This window comes from Lepisma saccharinum, chromosome 2 (genome assembly GCF_977018435.1).
Source record: "Lepisma saccharinum chromosome 2, izLepSacc3.1, whole genome shotgun sequence".
NCBI classification, from domain to species: domain Eukaryota; kingdom Metazoa; phylum Arthropoda; class Insecta; order Zygentoma; family Lepismatidae; genus Lepisma; species Lepisma saccharinum.
In genome coordinates this window covers 205,374,268-205,399,971 of record NC_139230.1, presented here as the reverse complement: position 1 = coordinate 205,399,971, position 25,704 = coordinate 205,374,268, and the positions used below count along the sequence as shown (strand labels likewise).

Sequence of the window (25,704 nt, the reverse complement as noted above, 5' to 3'; positions counted from 1 at the left end):
GGGTGGGCGCTGGGGCCGCTTCCAACGTTAGAAAAGTTCCCAGACTTGAATTGGCCGGGAATCGAACCCGGGGCCTATAGCATGGTAGTCAGACGCGTTACCGACTGAGTCACCGGCACAGATAGACTAATCTGAAGTGCATACAGTTTAAAGTGGGATCCGAACCACTATGTGCGATCACCTGGTATCGTACCCCAGACCCCTTGATTACAAGGCCTTACCACTACGCCATCAGTGAGGCGCACACAATCTTTGTATTTCGACCTTTTTAAACCTATATGTATCATATAAGAGGTTGTTTAACGTTGCTATGCCTCTATGGATTATATTTAGCCAGTATTCGAGCACATAGCGTCAGGTTTCATAGAATATAAGCTTCTCTTCCATGTTTATGGTTTCCTGTCTGCAGTAGAAAAACTGGCAGGTTCCCATAGCTTTTCTTTCAATAGTCTTCCAATGGTTGCATATCATATCACTCAAATTTGATTCATTCGTTTCGAACACAATCCCTGAAGGCGCAGTGGGATCGTGGGCGCCTTGTAATTAAGGGATCCCGGGTTCGATACTCGGTGGAGGAACATAGTGGTTCGGATCCCCCTTTAAACTGTAGGTCCATTCACGATTAGCCTAACAGGACATAAAGTGGACTTAAGACACCAAATCAAGCAACCAACACAAATCCCGTTATTGTCCAGATTATCGAATCCAAAACCTTCGTCGCGAATAACATAAGCAGGAAGACAACGTGAAATAACCGAACACAAACAGAACCTAAAACCTACATCGGATAGATTGGATTAAGTCGACGATACAGCACGGGTTCTGAAATGAAAAGGAATACGAAAGTTGAATGACCTCTATACGCACCCACTTTTCCTCCACTCAATGGGGAAGATATCCTTCTAGCTGAGAAGCCTTTACGTAGGAGTGCCCTGAGGGAACTTCAAGGCCACGACGATAAAGTGCAATGACGGGACCAAAACATACGGCAGATAGCTGTGTTCCTCCTTATTTCGTACGCCATTGATAACTGGAACACGTGACCTCGTCTTTGGTAGAGCAGAAGCCTGCTTGCTTGCCACCACCCTTTAGTTCAGTGACCTTCGCCCGTAGTCAGCAAGAGTGAATGACTCACCATATACTTGTCTGTGAGGCTACACAAGAATAGATATTTCGTTAGTGGCTGTAAGTATTGTTTCATCTGCAGTTATATCAGTTACCATTTCAATAGTTTCCTTCCTAATGGTTACTTTAGTGATAAACATGTAAATTAGTTCTCGAGAGTGAACGTTTTATCTATTTGAACGGGGGATTTTTATACAGCCTGCATGTATTATTTTTTCCTGAAACAAGAAGAAATTCGAAGACGCAAAAAGAGTTGTATAAGAGTAGTTAACAAAAGGAAAAAAGAAGAAGAAATCGAAAATGTAAATGCTGAAATAAATTATGGTAGAGATCGAGTGAATAACATTTTGTCATGGGGCCTCCTCGATGGCGTAGTGATAACGTCGTCGCCTTGTAATCAGTGGATCCCGGGTTTGATACACGGTGGATGCACATAGTGGTTAGTATCCCACTTTAAACTGAAGGTCGAGTCCAGATTAGCATATCTGTGCACCAAACCAAAACTAAGAAAGAAATTGTCACAGTGTAAGAAAATTTCATGTTCAACCACATACGAAACACAAGGGAATAATATATTGCAGTTTGGAGTTCACATCTGTAGCATCTAACCAGCACAATTATGAATCGCAACATATCGTATCAGATCCATTTTTATTATACATGTATGATAATATAAGAGAAGTAGAGGAAAGAGAAAACCAAGCGAAACACGGACGCCTTCTCCAGAATTTCAAATCTCGTTACATAAGGTTCTGGGTTGGAGTCCCGAACAGGCATGACTTTCTTGTTCTTGCCCTTTTATCTGCTTCATTTCATCATAATTCATCGTTATGGTTTACCTGCAGGGGAAGAATAATGACAATAATTGCCAATACAAAGCCAATGACAAACAGAACAACTCGATTACGGAGGTGCCAAGAAGAAACGAGACTCTCTCGGTTTGTCGAATTGAAAATTGCTCTCCCGTTCTCGGTCTCGATTAGTTAAATATAGAAATCGAAAATGTATGTGAATGAATATACATGTATTTTATATATTCCGGTTTTGTAGGAGATTTCGTGAGAGATGAAATAAGTACTCTTCCATCGTATTTATTAGGGCCTCCCCGATGGCGCAGTGGTAGCGTCGTCGCCTTGTAATCAAGGGGTCCCGGGTTCGATACCTGGTGGAGGCACAAGTGGTTCGGATCCCACTTGAAACTGTAGGTCCAGTCCCGATTAGCCTTACTGTGCATAAAGTGGACTTAAAAAACACCAACTCAACAACCATCGTGTTTATTTTTATAATTTTTATTTCCTGTTCGATGATCGCGACGATAAGAACGAGTGACCATTACATGAAATTGATGACGAAATAGTCAAACACCCCCGACAAGGACGGTACTCAAACCCGGGAACTTTGGCGACGATATCGAATGTCAATCACTTAATGAGCTTGACTACTGAGCCTGCTTAATGTTGTTTCTGTCAGGTAATTCGTAATAATATCCCACATTCACTATAATTTGCTTCATAATTTATCTTATTGTTGTGATTAACCTGAATTCAAAGAATTAGTTGAAAGACAAAAATGCAAGATTGAATGTCTCTGATGTTACTTCGTGCCGAATAATATGACGTGGTGTTATGATATGGATTTATTAATCATATAATATGCCTATTCATTCCATTGATTGATCCCAATTGAGCACACAAAATATGGTATAATGTCCACTCCATGGAGGAGTGGTTAGCACAGCGAGCTACGATGCCATGGGTCCCTGGTTAGAATCTCGACTTGGGCGTGGGTGTCCTTGGTAAGTGTCCCTTCATCAATTTCATCATAGCATCACTCATCTTCATCGTCGCTATTTGCCAAAAGTGAAAGAATAGCAAATCTAAATAACAAACATCCAATCAAATCGAACATCTCTACCGATTTAATTCTATACGGTACCAAATTCCCACTTTATTACTGCATCTTAAGTCATTTTACAGCATCTCAATTGTTTTCCGATTCGAAAACATTTGGAATGTTGTTTTGTGCAGTTGATTGTGCATTGTTTCGTTGTTTGGATTGTTTAATTAACGTCGCATTAATTAGTTTTAGACCAATCGTGACGGGGGAAGCAAGAGCACAAAGAAAGCGAAAAAGAAAAGGAAGAGACCACGGCTTTCTTTAAAGATAGCATCCCGTGAATACAACTCAAGTGACTGCAGAATATTATGAATAAAATTTATTTCGCTTTTTCCTTTTATTTCTGTTTCAGTTATTTTACTTCGCTTTTCTTCTACCACTCGCGTTACTCGTGTCGGTGAGGAAGAATTATAAACTCGTGAAATGGACGATGGTACAAAAAAATATATGCCTCTCCCACGGTTCGAAACTGTCAGTACAAAATATTGTCTTATTTTTAAAATTTACGGTCAAATATGGTTTGTCACGTAGCAATTTTCGCTTATCTCTTTCTCAAGGGGTTCCATTGCCTCTCTGATGTCGTAGTGGTAACGTCTTCGCCATGTAATGAAAGGCTTCCGAATGCAATACCAAATAGAGAGGCATTTGGTTAGGATCCCATTTTAATCTGTAGGTCCAGTGCATGAACTGGACTTAAACAATTAACGTGTGGCATGTGGTCTGTGATGAGAACCATCATTTCAGCGAACCTTCTTGACAATGACTCTAATATCACTTGAAAGAATAGTATTTCCTTACGAGTAGCTCTTGTCAAGAAACCAGTTCCTGAAATTTTCTTCTGGAGGCATCGTAGCACCCAGCTGTTTGTTGTGGCTGGGGCACGAGTCATGTGACTCATGCTATCAAAGCTCAATCCTTCCCGAGAACTCAGAATCACCAGGCAAATTTAAGCGAATATTTTGTTATTTGGGTTGCATAAACAACAGGCTTTAAGACGTTACGAAATTCTACGTCCCGTGGCCCAGGTATTTTTTTCTAAGACTGTACAAGCAACTGACACCACTAAAAGCATATAATCTAAGTTCTGGTCGAATCTATATTTGTTGCTTAAATTCTACATAGAAATACGAAGTTGTGGACAAAAAAATATGAGGAGAGACAAAAATCTTTATTAGTAAGAAGTTGGCCCAACCTTGACCTGAATTACAGCCTGTATCCGAAGTGGGGTGGACAAATGCAGGTCATGCACAGTGTTCAAGTGAACATCCATTTCTCGTGCAAGGTTTTCTCTAGTTGAGAAAGTGTGGCTGGAGGTGGAAACCTAGCACGTACTTGGACTCCAAAATACTCCACGAATGTTCAATTATGGTAAGATCAGGGGACTGAGGAGATGTTGCACTTCATCTTCGTGCTCATCGAATCATGCTTTGATGCACCGAGCAGTGTGAATGGGGTCATTGTCGTCTTGAAACGCAGATCGTTCACCATGGAACACAGTCTGGATCATAGGATAGAGATTTTTACCCAGAATGCGGCGATATTCCTCTGCTGTGATTCTCCCATAGAGGACAACAAGTGGTCCAAGACCACACCAAGATATCGCACCCCACACAATCACAGAAGCCTCTACATGCTTAAGAGTAGGAAGGAGGCGGTCAACATGAAAGGCTTCTAGACGTTCTTCACACCAGGCACGTATCCAGGAATTCCTTTCGGGGGAGGGGACTGAACTCCATCTTTTTAAGGGGTATAGATAGAACCTCACAATTGTATGTTTAAGGCAGTAGCGGCAATTGGGTTCAAAAACACGGGGGGTGCAAGGAAGGTTAACTTTATCTTGGCAGACAAGGCTTAGCATTAAGATGCCATAGTGATAGTGTGGAGGCAAAGAAATGGGGAGCAACTATCCCCTAAATCGTCGCCACTGTTTAAGGCTGTCATTTTAATCGGGACGTGAAATCGGAACATTTTTTACCAATTGACCCTCTCTTTCCATGCACTAACATTGGGTGTCGGAACCATCTTAGTATGTGTGTATGTCCATTTCTTCTCATCAGGCATCAAAACATCTATATACCACCAGAAGTAAGTGTTTTTATAAAACTGTTACACATGCACGGGATGGACAATCCACTCGACAAAGCGAGATTCAAACTGTGGGCTGCGAACTGGACGCAAGACAGTTCTCGAATATTTCTCTCTGATTCCTCTCTGATTCAAGGCTGAACACCACTAATGTGTCTTGTCCTCCCATGTTTGCAGCTCTTATAAAAGCCGAAACCCACCAAATTGTTCATATTCAGGCCTAAGCACTCGCAAGTGTTCAAAATTGACTGTCATAGCTTCCACAGTCTTGTCATATATGGACACGAAACAAACTAAGTCTTCTAGAATACAGCTGGATCGCGAAACTAATGCACAGTGAAAACTCTTCCATTCCCAACACATGTAATGTTTTGTCTCCCGATATGATCAAATGCTTACTCATTTATATTCAGTTATGTGCCCAAGGAGGCTTGGTTGGGTCCTAACCCCATTTTACCCAGTATTCCTTAAAAAAAACAAAAACGTCAAAGACCGGAAAAGATGGCAAAATTAGGACTGACCACCAAAATTAGTATGCGTAACCCCTCTCCCTTCCGAAAATCCTGGGCACGGCTCTCTTTATTTCGGATACATTTTTTAAAATCAACTCACCAGAAGTTTTTGTCATTTCGCATTTGAGACTGAAGTAAGATGCGTTCTTTCTGCAGGTTTGCATATTATCCTTAAGGGTGCTGTCGCCTGCCTTCGCACCTAACTTTAACAAAGCCCTAATTTTCCATCCATGTGACTAATCTTCAAGACTTAGGATGTCGTTTGGAATGAGACAATCAACAGCAACGTTTCACACCGTAGCGACACAAAAGGCCGCACAAACCTACTTTCGACTTGTGAAATCCTCAGGCTAGACGTTGTGAAATCTCGCCACTGTCATAGACATCTAGAAATGTTAGCTCTTGTTGACCACAGAAGAAAAAATTCTTCTCAACCGGTGGGAATGCTCCTCAGTTTTCTTCTTTCTCCTTTATTATCTGTGCTTGTTCACTATACAGGCAACATCTTACGATTTGACATACACAGGACATGTACTATGTAGACATTTTAACTAAAAATTAGTCGAAGTCAAGGGTGGCTCATGGACACGGACTGATCACTAATCGATTGTATGCACGGAAGTCTCATCTCATTAACCGATTCTGTTGTACAGATCAATCGGGGAAATTAAAACCGCATATTTATATCCTCATTATATTCTAGAACGTTCCGCAGATAAAACGATTCGTAAATATTGCCAGTAGTTCGACTCCTTCTCTTATTCAAGAACGTTCCCGCCCGCACTTTCCAGAGATTAAAAATTACAATGAATCGCCCTACGTCTGGCGCTACCTTTCTTGAGCAGCTTCCAAATGCTGACAAGTCTCTACATAGTGCTCAAGTTCGCTGCGACAACACCGAAAGCGCAAGAAAAGTTTACGTGCAATATTATCAATAACAGGGATATACATAGAACAATCTCCGTCTTGCCTCGATAATTATTTATCTCCTCAAATTATCGTCATATTATTCAAGAAGCCAAAAACATAATATTATCTAACGTAAACAGAAATATTACCTGAAGGAGGCTCGAGCCCCCTGTACTCTACCTTGGATACGCGCTATTAACAATAACATTGTTATAGAACATTATCCGTCTTTCCTCCATAATTATTTATCTCCTTAAATTATCGTCACATTATTCAAAAAGCCAAAAACCTAATTTTAACTAGTGTAATGTGAAAAGTTTCCGGGAGGGGGGGGTTCGAACCCCCTGATCTCCACCTTGGACGCGTGCTATTAACAATAACAGGGTTATAGAACATTTTCCGTCTTGTCCCGATAATAATTTATCTCAAATTATCATCACATTATTCAAGAAGCCAAAAACCTAATTTTATCTAGTGTAAAAAAATATTCCTGAAGGGGGGTTCGAGCCCCCTGTACTCCACCTTGCATGCGTGCTATTAAAAATAACAGGGTTATAGAACATTCTCCGTCTTGCATCGATAATTATTTCTCTCAAATTATCATCACATTATTCAAGAAGCCCAAAAAAACGTAAAGAGAAAAAATCCTGAAGGGGGGTTCGAGCCCCCTATACTCCACCTTGCATGCGTGCTATTAACAATAACAGGGTTATATAACATTATCCGTCTTACCTCGATAATTATTTCTCACAAATTATCATCACATTATTGAAGAAGCCAAAAATCTAATTTTAACTAGCGTAAACAGAAACATTTCCTGAAGGGAGCTCCAGCCTCGTGTACCCCACCTTGGATGCGTGCTATTAATAATAACAACAAGGTTATTGAACATTCTTCGTCCTGCCTCGATAATTATTTATCTTCTAAAATTATCGTAACATTATTCAAGAAGCCAGAAACCTAATTTTATCTAGTGTAATGGGAAAAGTTTCCGGGAAGGAGGGGGGCTCTAGCCCCTGATCCCCATCTTGGATGCATGCTATTAACAATAACGAGGTTATAGAACATTCTCAGTCTTGCCTCGAAAATTTGTTTATCTCCTTAAGTTATCGTCACATTATTTTATCTTACACCACAAGAAGCCACAAACCTCATTTTATCTAGTGTAAATCGAAATATTTCGGGGAGGGGGCTCGAGCCCCCTAAGCCCCCCCTTGGATACGTGCCTGCTTCACACCCAAACATACCTGGTTGTCTGGAATAATGTGAATGCAGATTCGTCAGACCAGATGAACTGTGCCCACTGCTGCTGTATTATTTATTTGAGGTAGGGTTACACTTAAGCTTACAGTATTTTTACACAGATTATCTTACTATACAAACAGCTTTTTGCCCTACATGAATTAATTTGTTAAGCTATACAATTCTGCTAAATGTTTATAAATGTATAAAATGTAGAAAATTACTGTATAAGTGTACCTATATAATTGAAACACACAAGAAACAGAAATTAAGTAAGTATATGTGAAGTATATGTGAAGGAGGCAATGAGGTAAATGAGGTACGGTGTCAGTATTCATAGATTATCTTAATTTGTTGTTCACATTTGGCCAAATTTTTCTCCTTTCTCCAGGCAGTTGGTTCCACGCCTTACTTACCAGCGATGATAGGAATTTTGATCCGTATCTTGCCTTGTTACATTTTGGTACTCTGATACTATTGGTGTATAGACCGCAGATTGGGATAATGCATGTTACTACATATAATTACTTTGCCGCTTAGTAAAAGGTTGCGCGTGTGTGTGTGTGTGTGTGTGTGAATTGCCTAATGAATTTTGAGTAGGAACGTATATTTTCGCCTGGATTCAAGCGTGGGTAGTTGTAGTTCTTCTCTGCTCGTTCGTGAAGTCGTGTGTGCTGTATTTCGTATACTACGAATAGCCCAATTTTGCATTTTTTCTAATTTATTAGTGTTATTTATGTTAATCCCATAGAGTACAGAGGAATAATATTCAAGTTACGGCCTAATAAATGATCTGTAGAACTCTAATTTGTGAGCAAGCTGTAGTAGCTACATACGTATTTACAGACATATTGAAACTGTTTGATTCAAGGTGCTGCACGTGCACACATAATCTTCCCATGTTGAGAAAAGGATAAATTCTTATCTAGGTACATACAAAGATATTTTAGACTCTCGCTTGGTTTTATATTCGAATTTTAATATTGTCAACTTGCGTGATGTTATTGTTTTCCGTGGATAATATTAATACTTGAGTCTTACACTCGTTCACTTTCAACATGTTAGATTGATACCACTCAAGAACTTCTGACATGCTTTTTTCAATATTTGCAATTACTTTTTTCTAATTTGTTAGATGCGCAGTACAGGAGACAGTCGTCTGCGTATAGATACAATTCAAAGTCAAATTTCTTGCTTGCGATATCATTTACAAACATGTTAAAAAGTTTTGGGCCCACAATAAATCCCTGAGGTACACCGAGAGATACATTCAGACTGTTCGAAATCGAGTTGCCAACTTTTGTATCGATACTCCTATTGCGTAAATAGCTTTCAATCCAGTTGGATGCAGTAGCAGAAAAATTGAATTGCTGATAATTTCTGTATTAATAACTTTGGTTGTACACTATCGAATGCTTTACTGACATCTAGTAAAATTATGCCGATGTATTGCTTACCTTTACGATCTAATACATGCCGCCAGTAATGCAACAGTTCATGCAGGAGTTGGACAGTTTTGAATTTTGAATTTGAATTTGAATTTAAAATTTTGGGTGCGTCAGCACTAAGGCTATTTTCCACCCGTCAAATTATACGGGGTCCAGCCCCTTATCGTTACAAATAACAACTCTAACGTTGCAGAATTAAAATCATAAAATATTAAAATGTTCTGACTTTCATTAAAAGCTGAGGCTGCAAAGGGGCACTCAGCACACATAAGGACAAAAGAACAGGACAATACAAACAAAATTATACTGGCCATGGGGCCAGTCGCCAGAGCCTCGTTAGTCTTCAGTCCAGGGTGTACTAACGTGGAAGTGAGGTTGACATTTGGGTGTACTACGTGGAAGGTCACCCCTTACACCCCTTGGACAGTTTTGGTTGACAGTTTTTTGTGAGTTCATCTCAAAGCTTATCTAAGACATGGTTGTCTTGTGCTTTCAGGCCACCCACTTCAATACCTGTCTATCTCTTTCGGTTAACTTGAACTTTCACAGAATGTCCTGTTTCGAAGATTACGCCTTGTCTTCTTTACTCTAGGCTGTCATCACAGTTGACACCGCGGGTCCCGGGTTCGATACCCGATGGAGGCACATAGTGGTTCGGATCCCACTTTAAACTGTAGGTCCAGTCCCGATTAGCCTTACTGTGCACAAAGTGGACTTAAAACACCAAATCAAACAAACAGTTGACACCGTGTTCCTTGCGTAGCGTACCTCTCAGCAACCACCACAAATGTGGCTGTTTTCGTCACTGAGGTTCCAACTAGGGATGGCCAAACGGATCCGGGTCTGAAAGTTTCGGATCTAAATCCGGATCCGAAAGTTCCGGATCCGAAAATCCGGATCCGGATCCGAGAGTTTCGTATCTCAATCCCATTATAATATTACCACACCTTAAAAGGTATTATGATCTTCGATTACAAAGAAATTTTTCATTAGTTAGTCCTACAAGAATTTTTTTCAAGTGTTGTTCCTAAAATACTTTGCTACGCATCGGCTAACACACTCGTGCACAAAAATAATCTTACTTGTTTAACATAAAATGTCAGAGGTGATTTTGTAAATGCCATTGAAACGAATATGTATTCATTCGAATGTATTGGAAATGAAAACACACATAAATGTGAGACATTCCATTCCAGGATGAAACCTTTAACACATATAACAAGATAGAAATGTTATACAAGATTTATACAATTGTTCTACAGTTACAGTTTTACAAATTAAAATAAAACATTATAATATATGCAGTGTTATATAATTACAAAGTGTAAGACTAACAAGGGAGGTTATCTAAGTGTCCCCCTCCGATTTCCATGAAACTTGGCAGGTGTATAGTGGGGCCCAATGGAAGAAATACGTGTTTTTTTGTTTCAGCTAAAAAACGATTTTAGGGGGCAAAACCCCCTCAAATATCAAGATGAGGACAAATTGAAGTGAGGATCTGACCCGTGTGTCCCTCCGATTTCCATTAAACTTGGCAGGTGTATAGTGGGGCCCAATGGAAGAAATACGTGTTTTTTTGTTTCAGCTAAAAAACTGTTTTAGGGGGGAAAACCCCCTCAAATGTCAAGATGAGGACAAATTGAAGTGAGGATCTGACCCCTGTGTCCCCCTCCGATTTCCATGATACTTGGCAGGTGTGTGTATAAACAAGGCCAAATGAAAAAAAAATACGTGTTTTTTGTTTCGGCTAAAAATCTGTTCTAGGGGGTAACCTCCCCTCAAATGTCAAGATGCCTCTATACACCTGCCAAGTTTCATGGAAATCGGAGGGGGAGATTTAGACCTCCCTTGTAAGTGTATTAATTAATTACAAATTGCGGACACGCACACACACACACTATATATATATATATATATATATATATATATATATATATATATATATATACAGGGTGTTTCTAAAGGTCGTTTACAACGCTTGGGAGGTGATTCCTCACACGAAAACAAGCAAAAAGTCTAAGTTCCATTTTTACGACTGAGGCTTCGTTTCCGAGATAGGAGCCTCGCAAAAGGTGACAAAGTGAACGTCACACCTGACTGGGACGAATACTGTAACAGATAGAGAGGCGGTTCCAAGGGAATCATAAAGGAATCGTATGTGCTCAGTCCGGAAGTCACTATGAAAAGTTCACTGCACGCATGCGCAATGGAGTCCTCAAAGGAATTGGAGATTTCCAGCAAGAACAATACATGGAAAAGGTATGTAACGCAGCAAGAAGGACCGTGACAATGAGAAATGCGTTAAAGACAACACATCCCGACCTCAAACATCAAAACATGAGCACCGAACACAAAATCCGAAAAGTTGAGCACGGTTGCATACCCCAGTTACACGCGAGGAATGAACGAATCATGTCATGTGGCATACGAGAGACACATTACTCCACCAGGAGGAGGGAAAGAAAAACACAATATCAGATGATTGCGACAACGTGTATTTTTACACGCGACAACTACGTAATATCCCCCCCCCCACACACACACGCACAACAAACAACAAATGCTACAATATCTTACGCACAGACAGTCCGTGTCACTGTACACCAACTGAAGATGTCACTTTCACCACACAAAGGGGGTGGGGAGCAATACCAAGAGTGTTCTCACTGGTATTTGCCGAGGGCAATAATCACAGACGGTTTTCAAAATGTCTGCCGTTTACTTCTATGCAGATATGACAGCGACGAATCAAGGATTGTCGAGTACGAGCAAACAAGCCAGGTGTATCTGCTACCGTCGCGGCGGCGACGTTGATGCGAGCAACGAGGTCCTCAGCTGATGTGAGAGGTGTGTCGTATACGAGGGTTTTCATTTCTCCCCAGAAGAAAAAATCGAGAGGGTTGAGATCTGGCGACCTCGGTGGCCAAGGCACAGGCTCATCCCTACCAATGAACCTATTGCGAAACACGTCATGCAGGAAATGTCGTACATTATAATCGAAATGAGCTGGTGCACCATCGTGTTGGTACCACATTTCTTGCCGCAGTGCCAAAGGTACGGTCTCCAACAGTTCAGGCAGAACCTCACTAAGAAATGCATGATACGTGAGACCATTCAGGCGAACAGGGAGAATGTATGGTCCAATTAAATGATCATGTACTATCCCGCACCACACATTCACTGAAAACCTGTGCTGGTGATGGGCCACAAAAAGTGCATGTGGGTTGTCAAAGTCCCATACATGACTGTTTCTACTATTGAAGACATCCATCCTGGTGAAAATGGCTTCATCTGTCCGCAATACGTTTGCCCCGAAGTGAGGGTTTGTGTCCAGCTGATGCAACAACCATTGGCAAAACTCCATACGAGGGCGAAAGTCACGAGGTAACAGTTCTTGTACTTTCTGCAGTTTAAAAGGGTGCATTCCTTCCTCTGACAACACTCGCCAAACATACACATGAGACGTGTTTCGTGCCCGAGCGAGCACTCGCGTACTGGTGCCAGGATGTTCTGCGACCGCTGTTAACACATCTTCTGCAAACTGATGTGTACGTACACTTCGGGGTCTTCCAACTTCTTGCCGCGGTGGTAACACTGACCCTGTTTCACGCAGTCGACTGCCCACTACCTGAAAGAAGGTGTGAGACGGTAAACGTCTATGTGGAAAGCGTTCTCCATAAAGACGCCTTGCCTCACGGCTATTACCACGTGCCTCCCCATACATGAGATGCATGTCTGCTAGCTGCTGGGTCGTATACGCAGCCATCTGTGTAATAGGGAGCTGGAACTGCAAAGTATTGTTTTTGTTTAACACTGGCACACTGCACAAATTGGCCGTATCACCGTACGAACACCACAGACCAATTGTGAACCAACCCTTCGAGCTCCTCTCGCGGGAACAGCAGTCATGAAGGTCAAACGTAGACTACGAGAGCCAGACTTGCCTGTGCAGCGCTTCCAAAACTGGTCTCTTTTACGTCACAATGATCGCGTGCGAACACTTTTGGTATTGCTCCCACCCCCTTTGTGTGGTGAAAGTGACATCTTTAGTTGGTGTACAGTGACACACACTGTCTGTGCATAAGACATTGTAGCATTTGTTGTTTGTTGTGTGTGTGTGTGGGGGGGGGGGGATATTACGTAGTTGTCGCGTGTAAAAATACACGTTGTCGCAATCATCTGATATTATGTTTTTCTTTCCCTCCTCCTGGTGGAGTAATGTGTCTCTCGTATGCCACATGACATGATTCGTTCATTCCTCGAGTGTAACTGGGGTATGCAACCGTGCTCAACTTTTCGGATTTTGTGTTCGGTGCTCATGTTTTGATGTTTGAGGTCGGGATGTGTTGTCTTTAACGCATTTCTCATTGTCACGGTCCTTCTTGCTGCGTTACATACCTTTTCCATGCATTGTTCTTGCTGGAAATCCCCAATTCCTTTGAGGACTCCATTGCGCATGCGTGCAGTGAACTTTTCATAGTGACTTCCGGACTGAGCACATACGATTCCTTTATGATTCCCTTGGAACCGCCTCTCTATCTGTTACAGTATTCGTCCCAGTCAGGTGTGACGTTCACTTTGTCACCTTTTGCGAGGCTCCTATCTCGGAAACGAAGCCTCAGTCGTAAAAATGGAACTTAGACTTTTTGCTTGTTTTCGTGTGAGGAATCACCTCCCAAGCGTTGTAAACGACCTTTAGAAACACCCTGTATATATATATATATATATATATATATATATATTATATATATATAATAGACATTTTTGAAAATCTGGACAGTTTTAGAAGAAAGTTAGCAAAAAATATGTAAGTCTCTTAACCACATGTAATTTTTTTGATGTTATTATTTTTGATGTATTATGTTATTATTTTTTTGTCCTTATGTTCTATAAAAACGTTCCAATGTAAAATGGCTAACGCTGTATTTGGAATCTTCTATTAAATAAATAAATAAATAAATAAATATTAGCAGGTAACAATATGTTATAAGCACATTCTTACTTTCCAAAGAAGAGCATGTGGGATGGCAAAACGGATCCGGATCCGAAAATTCCGGATCCGGATCCAAAAGTTCTGGATCCGGATCCGAAAGTTCTGGATCCGGATCCGAAGGTACCGGATCCGAATCCGAAGGTACCGGATCCGAATCCGGCCATCCCTAGTTCAAACTAGGCGCGATCCAATGATCATGCCGTTTTGGAAGTCTGAGAGATCTTACACAGAGGCGAAGATATAGTACAAGCAATGCAAGCACTGCTTGCATTATTCGAATATCATTTAATGTACTTAATGTTTTAGCCTTGTTTAATTTCCATGGCACTCTATTTCACGTAAAATTACGACCGCAAACTCCCTCAGCAGCTCTGTAGCAAGCACCAGCCTCAATGCTTGCGGCTACTCTGCGGGAAAATAACGCACCCGAAGGAGTCACATGGCGAAGCGTGAAATTCGAGTGGAACCCGTCCACAACGCTTCTACCAAAAAGCTCTGCTTGCTGAGCTCAACCGCAAGCAGAAGGATATATTGCTACCAAAAACTAGTAACGAATATTTGTCTTCATGAACACGTAAACAAGATCGCGAATATAACAACAATTCTTAGTCATAAAATAACTAAAATAAGTTATTATCATTGTTCTAAATTCCATATATATATTAATCATTTTATATTACAATTTATTTTTGATTTCGCGAATTTTAAAACGCGTAAAAAAATGGACATTGGGAGTTCGGGCGAGATGGTAAAGGGCGAGCGTTTGTGTTTCCAGGAAGTGGAATGTCTGCACCCTCGTGAAGAGTTTCCCGAGGGAAGATTCGACGGACCTTGGTCTGCATCCTGTATCCAGCTCGGTCCAGCTCAAATTACGTCAAAAGTGTTGACCGCTACCAGTGTTTACAACTGCCAAACTATTTACACAGAAATTCAAGTGAGCTGTTTCACAAATTTTACAACCACATTCAATAAATTGACGGCTTTTGAATAAAACTTGGCGTGAAAATAAAGCTATCTAAAAAAGAACTCTCTACTGATATTTACACAGCACAATTAAATCGTATACATTGTACGTAAACATTATGAACACAAGAATATGTTTTATTATTACGACACAAGTGGTGCTCCCAGGATTTTTTTAGTAGTCTCCTCATTTTGTCATCTTTTCCTGCCTTTGACTTTCCTTTCCTTAGGAATACTAGGCCAAAGGGGGGTTATGTCTCCCACCAACCCTCCCCCGGCCCCGGGCACGCCTCTGTATGACAGTTTATTACTTAAATATTATGTATATACTCTTTCTGACGTAATGATTCTATCCCATGAGGGATATAATTAGAAATAGGTTGGTATCACTTTCGGTCATTTCAGAGATTTTCAAAGTGATCTTGCGTAAATGCTTTCCAGTTGTGGAAAGAGCGTGGGACTGTCTTCACGTTTTGAGAACCTTGAGGCCCTAAGATTTGTTGAATTGTTCGATAGCGGGAAATTTCGCACATATGCAAAAGAGTTTGGAATATATTGTGGTGAGTACATCGTCTATGCATGTGTTTCTTTGGTTTGAAATGAAATTTTTAAAGTTTGTGTTTAACTTTTTTATTTTAATGTTTGACTCCGAATGCGATTTTTAGGGTGCTCACAAATCCTAAATTACAATCACGCAGCGTAAATTAAATAAATGAGTCCCCCCTTATTTTACCTAAATCCGTTTGGTCACCGTTTGCCCACATTAAAAAAATAATGAACAAATAAATGTACTAATAAATAAATAAGAAACTCCGTACCCCTTTAGTCGTATGCGGAAACTTCGCATATGTAAGACGTTTACTACCATACGAACAACGTGGCCGCGGTGGCTCAGTCGGTAACGCGTCTGACTACCATGCTCAAGGTCCCGGGTTCGATCCCCGGCCGGTTCAAATCCCGGAACTTTTCTAACGATGAAAGCGGCCCCGGCGCCCACCCAGCGTCGAATAACATGGGTACCTGGGGGAAACCCTGGGGGGTAAAGGCGGTCAGGGGCTTGATGCTGATCACATTACCTCCACACCCCCTTCATGGCGTGGTGCTATGCTATGCACAGGGGAACACTTTACCCTTTTTTTTATCTTTACGAATAACGTTACCTGGAATTTCGAAAGTAAATGTGACTTTTGCGGATCATATGGTTTATTTTTAGAACCGTCACTTTATTATGATATTTTGACTAATCCAGCGACCGGGCCAATGAGGCTATAAACCTTTGATACCCCTCTTGGCATGTCATTGTACTACATGTTTTGTTGTACTGAAACATTGCTTGCCTCCTTCGTAAGACTACGCTTCGCTACTGGTCTGACACAACGGCGTTTGACTGGTAGCAGCATGTTCATATACAACCCATACAACTGCTGATGATATACCGATACATCCACCTTCACGGCCACTGTGTGTCATACTCCTGTACCAGGTGACATAGCTGTACTTCAAGGAGGAATTACGACCCTTTTTCATGTGTGTTCATATTAATTTGTCCACCACTAGTATTATGTATATGAATCCGCTATTTACCCCAATCGTGGCATAATTGTTTATGTATCCTTTTCTGATAACACTTCGTTCTTTCTTATCCACCGCTGGTTCTTATTTTCAGTGGCAGTTATTTGTTGACTGCCTACACTCTATAACTGGAAAAATAACGGTCCAAGGCCATCAATTTCCACTGCCATCCAGCTACCGTAAAAAATTTTAAATACATTTTTTTAAAGTATGTACGGTCATTGCATAGTTCGTCTAATTAGTGTGTTTGTTGCACGCAACCGCAATCATTATTTAAATTTATGTAAATAAAGAACATGGCCAGTATTTGTAACTTAACAGGCAGGCTGTTCAATTTCAACGGTAATATATATTTTGCAGTAACTTCTAATGGTGTAGGTAGGATGAATTGTTGCTATATTTGGGCACAATATATGTTATGAAAGTAGCCAGTTACTTCCGTACTTGCCCTACATATTCATTTTCTTCTGTATTACTAATCTTTCCCCTCCTCTCTGTCTCTCTCTCTTGAATTACCTCTATCATCAGCAAATGTTTATGGCTCTTGTCTGTTGGTGAATAAGTCTCGCATATGTTGAGGTACAAATTTTGTCAATCAAATTCCACATAGTGTAGACACAGTACTTTAGTCCTTTTACACTATTAGTGAACTTAGTTAGCTTTTGGATTATTTCAAGACAACAAATATGATTAAATTTTGAAATAAGGATTTAAGAATAAAGAATATTACATAGAGATACAGAATTGCGATGCTCGGAAAATCTTCGTAGGTGTTTGGTATCACGAGTCTAACATGGGGCCATGAGCTCAAATTCAGGAGATTTTCTTATCATTGTATTTTCATTTAGTGCATCGCGTAATTGATCATTCTTTCTCGTTGCAACTAACTTTGATAAAAGAGCCTGTTAGAATAAAAATATATTAAAAATATAAGTGTATTTTCACACATGCGTGGAGTGTTCAATATTTACAACCTTTCTCCACTAAATTGTTTCAGAATGAATTACATGTATCCACCCCCCAAGCTATGAACCAACTCCCATAAAACGAACCTTGGATCTCTTCTAATCTCATCTGGAAAAGAATGTTCAGAAAATTGCTATTATGCATAAAAAATATATATTGTCCCCTACATTATGTGCAATTACAAATAATAATAAATGATGCTCTCGCCAAAACAAGAACACAAGAAAGTATTAAGAACTGAAGTCTATCCGCCGCGGGAATTCTGTGCAGACAACTTGGAGATGCCGTATCGGTGGCTCAATACTAGTATCATCTCGCACTGCCGATTTCCAGCTCAAGTTCAGATCTGGGATGAATGTTCCTTTGTGATTGTTCCTTCATCCATTTCATCTAATTATCACCCATAATCATTGTCGCAATTAGGCAAATGTGACAAAAAAATAAAATGACTGGGAACGACTGTCAACCACAATTAGCTTATGTATTTATTTATTTATTTAACAAAGAATTCCAAATACAGCGTTGGCCATTTTACATTGGAATGTATAACAGTAGAAAGGGAAAAACAAAAAATAACAACATAAACAAAAAAAATTACATCCAATAAAGAACCTTACACAGCCTTTTGAAACGTGCCTGATTTTCAAAAATGTATATTTGTCCTGTTATAAACTGGACTCAAAACAAACTCTTATATTATGTCGTTAGTGTGCCTCTTGAGGCTAATGGTGACGATGGGGAAATGCAATGATGCAATAGCTCGAACCAGGAACCTTCGGTGGCGCGAACATGAATAAATAACTCAATAAATCCAAGTACCACTGACAGAAAACAATAATCATATGTTATATTCCGGCCGAGTAAAGTACTTACGGCCAGAACCAGAAAAAAATCCCTGCCAATTCAACATTGTTCTGTTCGATAAAAGTGAAAGAACATCCATTAATGGGAATGTCAATGGTAACGATGCATACTGTATTGTATTTTGGCAATTTTTGCGTCTCTTTGCTACCTTTTTTGGTTAATCAGAATAAGAGTAAATAATGAAATTGATGAGACAATGAACAATGCATGCAACATTTAATTTACCCAAGATTCAAATCGAGAACCGCTGATTTCGTAGCGCATCATGATAACCACTGTACCGATGCAACTGACAAGACAATCAACATCATCTTCATTTTATAGCTAATGAAACTACCAGTTAATTAAAACTTTCAGAATTCAGTTATGAGTTGCGGAGTTCATCGTAGCTTCATAAATTATCCTTCACACTCGCTACATTTTCAGAAGAGGATTTCTAATCCAGTGAGGCTTCGCTATTGACTTGGTGTTTTAAGTCCACTTTATGCACGGTAAGGCTAATCAGGACTGGACCTACAGTTTAAAGTGGGATCCTCTACCGGGTATCGAGCCCGGGACCCCTTGATTACAAGGCGGCGACGCTACCACTGCGCCATCGGGGAGGCACTAGTAGGCTTCGTATGAGAATAAAACAATTTTTCCACATAGAAACTATTCCATTATTTAATTGTGTTCTACTAGAAATTGATTTCCCAGCAATAAAGAACAACAATTTTTACGAAGTAAATACTTGTTGTGTACGCTTTATGTCCATGGAAAATTATTGTTGAGACAAGAAAATACTAATCGGAGTGATGATTTCACACTATGTAATGACTTTTCTATCATGGCCAAACATTTTTTTGATGCTTTTAGAAAATCGATATGAATATGCTTTAACAAATGATATCTCAAACTAAAACTTGTGAAATATGAATTATTAGTAATATATTTGGAGTATACTGAAACATGATTTGTTGTATTTTGCAGTCAACCCGACCATGTAGCTTATCTTCGGGTTGTTTGTTTTCAGATCAATTAATCATATCACCTCTGTCCACGGAACAATGAATCAGAAGTGAAAAAGAAATCACACAATTAATCATTATAATAAGTGTAAAAATATGTCTATTTCATATATTTAGTCACAGCCAAAAATGTTCAGCATGATAAGATTCTAAAATCGGGTGGATAAGACTGTATTAAAATATGTTATTGGAAGTCGATCGTCGTGAATCATAATACAGAATAACACTTCTTCTTACATATTTCAATTACGATTCCTTGCACGAGTGTTTCAATCACAAATATAGTGAACGACTTCACAAATGCTTATCTCAGAATTAGAATTATAAATTATTTATTCATGGGCGAAGTTCAGCCTGTGGCTGTTTTACCACTTAACCCGTAACACATATAACAAAAAAGAATTCTGGGAGGATTAGAGCAAAATAATAAATTAGTTGGACATGTTAAAAAAAATGTACTTTGAGAATTTTCTTTAAAATAAAACAAAAGAAAAAGATGACTTTGGGGAGGCGCTCAGAAATATATATTCAGTAGACGTTGTTATGACTGCACGTTCATACATAAACATAATGACAAATTAATTTTCCAAATCTTGACCTGGATATTTTATGGCAATGAATAACAATGTTCTTTACAGGATTTTAAAAATGGAATTTATTTGCTTCTGAAGGAAAATATTGCAGTGAGTCTGCAATAGAGAATGTGAAGCCAATTAAGGTATGAAGCTCCAGTTACGCTTTAAAGTAGGTCGTGACTATGGAAACAACGTTTTCATTATATATATATATAGAGAGAAGCATCACTTCATCGCTCTCTTGTTCTTTTATGAATTTTTCGTATCTATCACATATTGATCAGGTCATTACAAGCCTCGGTGGAAACGATTACTCTCCTTGTCATAAAATTAAACATAACATGGTTGCTACTTTCACAGTTACACTGGGCATACCATTAACATGGAAATTATTTGTCGTTGACGGTCCTAAGTTTTTTCGTGTAGAAGTACGAGAATTGCCGTTATGTCAATTCTCTCTCAAAAGGTTATATCTATTATTTCATCATTACTCTTCATTGTGTTGATTAAGCAGAAGAAAAGTGACATTAAATAGCCAAAGTAGCAATACAGTAATACAACTAGTTCACTATATCAATCTTTCGAAAATGCATCTCTCGCTCATACAAAAAACAAAATGGGAAAAGGAGGAAAAGAAAGGGAAGGGAGAAAAAAAGAGGAGAGAAAACAAATAGAAGGGAAAAGAAAGAATGGGAAAAGGAGAAGAGGAAAAGAACGAGAAGGGGAAAGAAAGCGGAGAAGGAAACAAATAGAAGGGGAAAATAAATAGAATGGGGAAAGGAGAAGAGGAAAAGAATGAGAAGGTGAACAGAAAGAGTAGATGGAAACAAATAGAAGGGAAAAGAAAGAGTGGGAAATGGAGAAGAAGAAAAGAACGAGAAGGGGAAAAGAAAGATGAGAGGAAAACAAATAGAATGGGAGAAATGAATGGAAAAGGAGAAGAGGAAAAGAAAGAGAAAGGGCGACAGCAAAAAATCAGAGAAACCAGGGTTGGCTCGGTAGCCCAGTTGGTAGTCGACCTCCGTGGCGGAGTGGTTAGCACAGCGCGTTACGCGTTATGACACAATAGGAGACGTCATGAAATTTAGGTGGGACCCGAAGCACTGAAATTATGCACCACCATGAACCACGCCGTGGAACTCTTGATGAACCACTGCCGCTTTACAAGAAGGACAGACAACAACTCTGCATACTACAAACATTTATTTACCACTGCTTTCCACAGCAATTCCCAATATTTCACACAAGTGCATGTCGTTTGTTGTAATTACTAACAAGAGTGTATGTTGTGGTAATATGGTATGTAACTGCAACTATTGAATTAAATTATACAAGTGTTATACTCACCATGATAAGAATTTTCCCGCGCAACTCTTCCGGGCTCAATTGGCTGACGTCCTTTGGATTGTCGTCCCTGTGGATGTAAAGCATTTCTCGAAGAACCGATTTCAGGATTGTGGCTGCTTTTCGTTGTTGATCTACGCTACAGTGGTTCTCCAAGTGAAGTATGAGAGGATATCTGCATAAGTAGGAGAACGTAAGACAATTTATAAGGAAGTATAAAACAACAGTAATATCAGCAATAATACTATACAGCTACCACAAACAAAAGAACTTTCGGCCAGAAGCCTCCGCGAATCTTCCCCTCCACCCGTTCAGCTCGGACCACGGGGAAGCCCCTTCCCTACACGCGTGAGTATGATACACATAATACATGGTTCTGCGCAGGTTCTTTTGCTTGTGGTCCCACTATACTAAAGCCATTCCACTACTCTCATCCTCGGGAATCTGTGGAGCAAGGCCTTGCATAACGGCAGAGAAGTGGAGAAAGTGAGTGGGTGGAGCAAAACAGTGCCCGCTTCTGCAAATGGCTGGTATCTGCAACGGCGTTTTCCCTTCCATGCACTCATTTATCCTCTCACGCGCGTTCCTTGGTCGATACCTCTCGAGTCCTACTTGCGAAAACTTGTTTTCGTTCGCTTGCTCCAGAGATTCCCGGTACAGAGTATAAATCTCTGAACATATATCTATCTCGAATATAAAGTCGGACTAATGGGCTCCCGCATAGCTAAATGTGTAACTCTTGCGTTTGGTGCTAGTGAACAGAGTTCGATCCCTCGTGACAAATGTGATGACGTATGGTGAGTACAGAGGCCGCAGAAGACCTGACAGTCAGTTTGACACTCGGAACTGTACTACAAACAGCACTAAAAGTACGATGGAACATTGTCGTGGTGAAGGATACTAGTTCACAGAAAAATAAAATTTTCCACAGGATAAAGGGTATTCAATTGAACTCCATGTAACATTTCGATCATGCACACTGGATCATGTCCGTCTACAATTTAGATCCATTGTGTTCTCTCATGTGGAGAGAATACGCACGGGCTATTTCGTTTGTTTCACTATATTCGCATGATCACATCATTGTGTTCGAATCTGTATTGCTGCTGTGCACGATGACCTATTCAGGAAAAGTAAGAACACAAGGTGTCACCGCTCGAAATCACGATATAGCACCAGGATTCTGGGGTTCACTCTCATTTCCTTCCTATACAACTGACAAGTGACAATGGATCAGATTATACTCAGGGTGTCGGATTAATCTCAACCCTTCACAACTCAAACATCTACACAAAATCCTTCACGGTGTCCACAGCCACTCTGTGGAACAAACTGCCCCTCGAAATCAGGAATGCGTTTTCAATATCCATTTGTAAGAGCAAAGTAAGATATTTTCTATCAAGTAGTAACCCATCAATTTTATTCTAATATACCTAACAACTGCAGAAAAGGACTGAAATTCGTCAACCATTTATCGTAACATTTACCAGAATATTTCGAAATGAGACGTGTGTGTGTGTGTCTAGGTTTAGTTTTATTGTGTTTATTTTTCTTTTCAGATTTATGAAATTACTTTGCACTATCTTATGTGTAATTTCCTTGTCAGTTGTTTTTATTTTGTGTATATACTTAGCTCAATGAAGGTAAATAAATAATTCTAACACAAGGTCATGTCGGCAGCACCAGTAACTCGGGATAACTTCCTGATCAATCTTCAATTGGAGAACCCAAGCGCTGTCTGGTATCACATCGAGAAACCCGTGCATAATAGAAAGACCCTATACGTTCTTATTATTTGTGTCACATCGGTGTGGATTCCATACCCACATTGCATTGCTGTGCATACAGTTTTGTATTTCAAATTCTCAAGCTTGCTTCTCACGCTGACAGCTTCTAGTAGAACTTCAAGAGAAAGTGGGAACAATCTCTTTTAAAATAATACAAATGCAATAATTAAGAGTGGATTAACCTGAATAGAAAAGTGAAACGATCTGGACAACGTAACGTAAACGTCTGCTTGCATTTTTATAATTTTGAATCGCTTTTCTTCAAGATTTGGCTAATCGCGACGATGAAGATGATTATATGACATTGCTGAAGGGACTCGCAAAGAACAAACAACCTATCAGCCCCGGATTCGAACCCGGGAACTTCGGTGTCGAGATTGAAAGTCAATAACTTATCGTCCTCTACCACCGAACCGGTGCTATGAATTAGTTTAATGGTTGATTGATTGATTTGCTTTATTTTACTTCGCTTCTTGTGCCACTTTTGGCTAATTTGCGAAGATGAGGATGAGTGATATATGATATGATGAAATTGATGAATGCACACTCACAAACATCCATGCCCAGGCCAGGATTCGAACCCGGGACCCCTTAGTTTAATGGTGAATTGATGAAATAGATGAGGAAATAAATACGAAGAAACTTATTAAAAATAGAAATCTCATAACACCAGATCAAGAAATAAAATTGTTGAATTTACTCTTTGCCCTGGATTCAAATCTAGAGTCACTAAATTAGCCACTATGCAGTGCACTTAAATTTTGCTGTTTACTTGCTTTGGTTATTATTCGTCGCTTTTGTATCTTTCTAGGCTAATCACAACGGTAACAATTAATGATGATGAAGATATTGGGGGAAGATGCCGTACGCAATGAAATATTAAGCATCTCCAGAGTTCTGTTGAGTTTGATTGAAGAGTGCTTTTCCAATTTTTCATTTTTAGATGTTCTTGCTTTGCTTCTTACATCATTGTTTCAATGTCACCTCGTGGAAAAGTAGAATTTCGCGAGCTCGTGTACTGATATAGATAGCTGGCTGGGTCACATGAAAAGCGGTTCCTTTCGTACCAAAAGAACAATAAATGCCATTTTAAGATCTTAATAGGGCCATATTTCACTGTCTCAGAGCCAAGACAAAGGAGCTCGCTTTATGGAAGAGTGATGTCATCTTGACTTGGTAACTTTGCACACAGCTCTTTTGAGTTCTCTTCTCTCAACGGTGCTTCGACTGTTCAATAATGGCTTGCAAAGAGAGAACAACGATATTCTCTCCTTCGCTTCTCTCCCAGTTGCGTTTATAAATAGTTCCTCCGCAGCTCCGGAGGATGCAATAACTCAAGACTTTTTTTTCCTAAAAAATATTTTTATAGCTCAAGTTATTTAGAATATGTTAGCGTGTAAACATTGCGGACAGGGTTATCAAATGCGATATAAACAGGGCGAATGTGAATGTTGAAATGCAATGCTTCAGGCTGATTCATGACAAGAGCCAGAAAACGCCAAGCGGTGGGAGAAATGTGAAAGATGAGAGCGGGAAAGATGGCGCGAGAGCTGCTCTCTGAAGCCCGCAGACATTGCCACCAGCTCGGGCTGTTTTAAAAGTTGAAAACGGAAATGAAAGCAGCCATTCGCGAAGCTATTACATTCGGAAATAGGAGCGCCTGGGCTATACTACATCTCAACAAAAGGTTAAAGTGGAAAACTCGGTAGGGGTTCCGCCCCCTCCTCTGGGCTCTTTCTCATGAAACTCGACACGGGAAACCTGATATTTGGAAGACGAAACTGTGTTTTTTTTAAAAGGAGAGGCTCGAGCTTTAAAAAGCTTTCTTCAACATTTTTTTTTGAAGTTACGATAAGGCACTGATGTTGCGGCGTCTTCTAATCAACGGGGCTGAGAATGACTCCCGCGTATTAATGATTTAGTTCTGATCCCAGTTAACACAATAGGCGCAGTTCTCACAAGCAGATATGTTCGTAAGAGCAGCTGAAAACGAACGCGCTCATATTCATAGAACTTAAATTAGATCTATTTCCTCATATCGCAGTATTATGAAAGAGGGGTGCAAGTAACTTCAGTGCTAAGGGTAAAAACACAGTGAAGCACATCCCTCATTGCCAGAAACTCGCAGGGACAAGTTTCCGGTAATTCAGATCCATGGAGTCAAATGGGGAAAAACATGGTGGAGCCCCGCTCATCGCAAGATGTTCCCAGGATCAAACACGGTTTGATCTTGGGTCCCTTGTTTCAAGTGGAAGGTTCTGCGATTGGTCCACTCAAGGTCACTTCTCCCCTTCGTGGAAGACACCCTCCTCTTTTCCCGCTCAACGGAAAGAATGGGGACCAGTTTGAGTGGGAGAGGCTTGTTCGAGGTGCCTGTCCGACATCTGGTTCATTCATTATATCCTGACATTTTTAT

The 25,704-nt window shown here is 40.1% G+C and overlaps 1 protein-coding gene across 2 annotated transcripts in view; it reads right to left on the bottom strand.

Annotated features, from left to right (window-relative positions):
* The window catches only part of LOC145984281 (inactive phospholipase C-like protein 2), a 744,169-nt gene that overhangs the window by 91,172 nt on the left and 627,293 nt on the right, over positions 1-25,704 (bottom strand). For both annotated transcript variants that reach the window (XR_014441294.1, XM_083117918.1), the window contains exon 10: positions 21,505-21,676. Coding sequence is in view for 1 of the 2 variants with exons in the window: in XM_083117918.1 (XP_082974044.1) it covers positions 21,505-21,676 (172 nt within the window). In the remaining variant the exon portion in view is untranslated. The remainder of the gene's footprint in view (positions 1-21,504; positions 21,677-25,704) is intronic.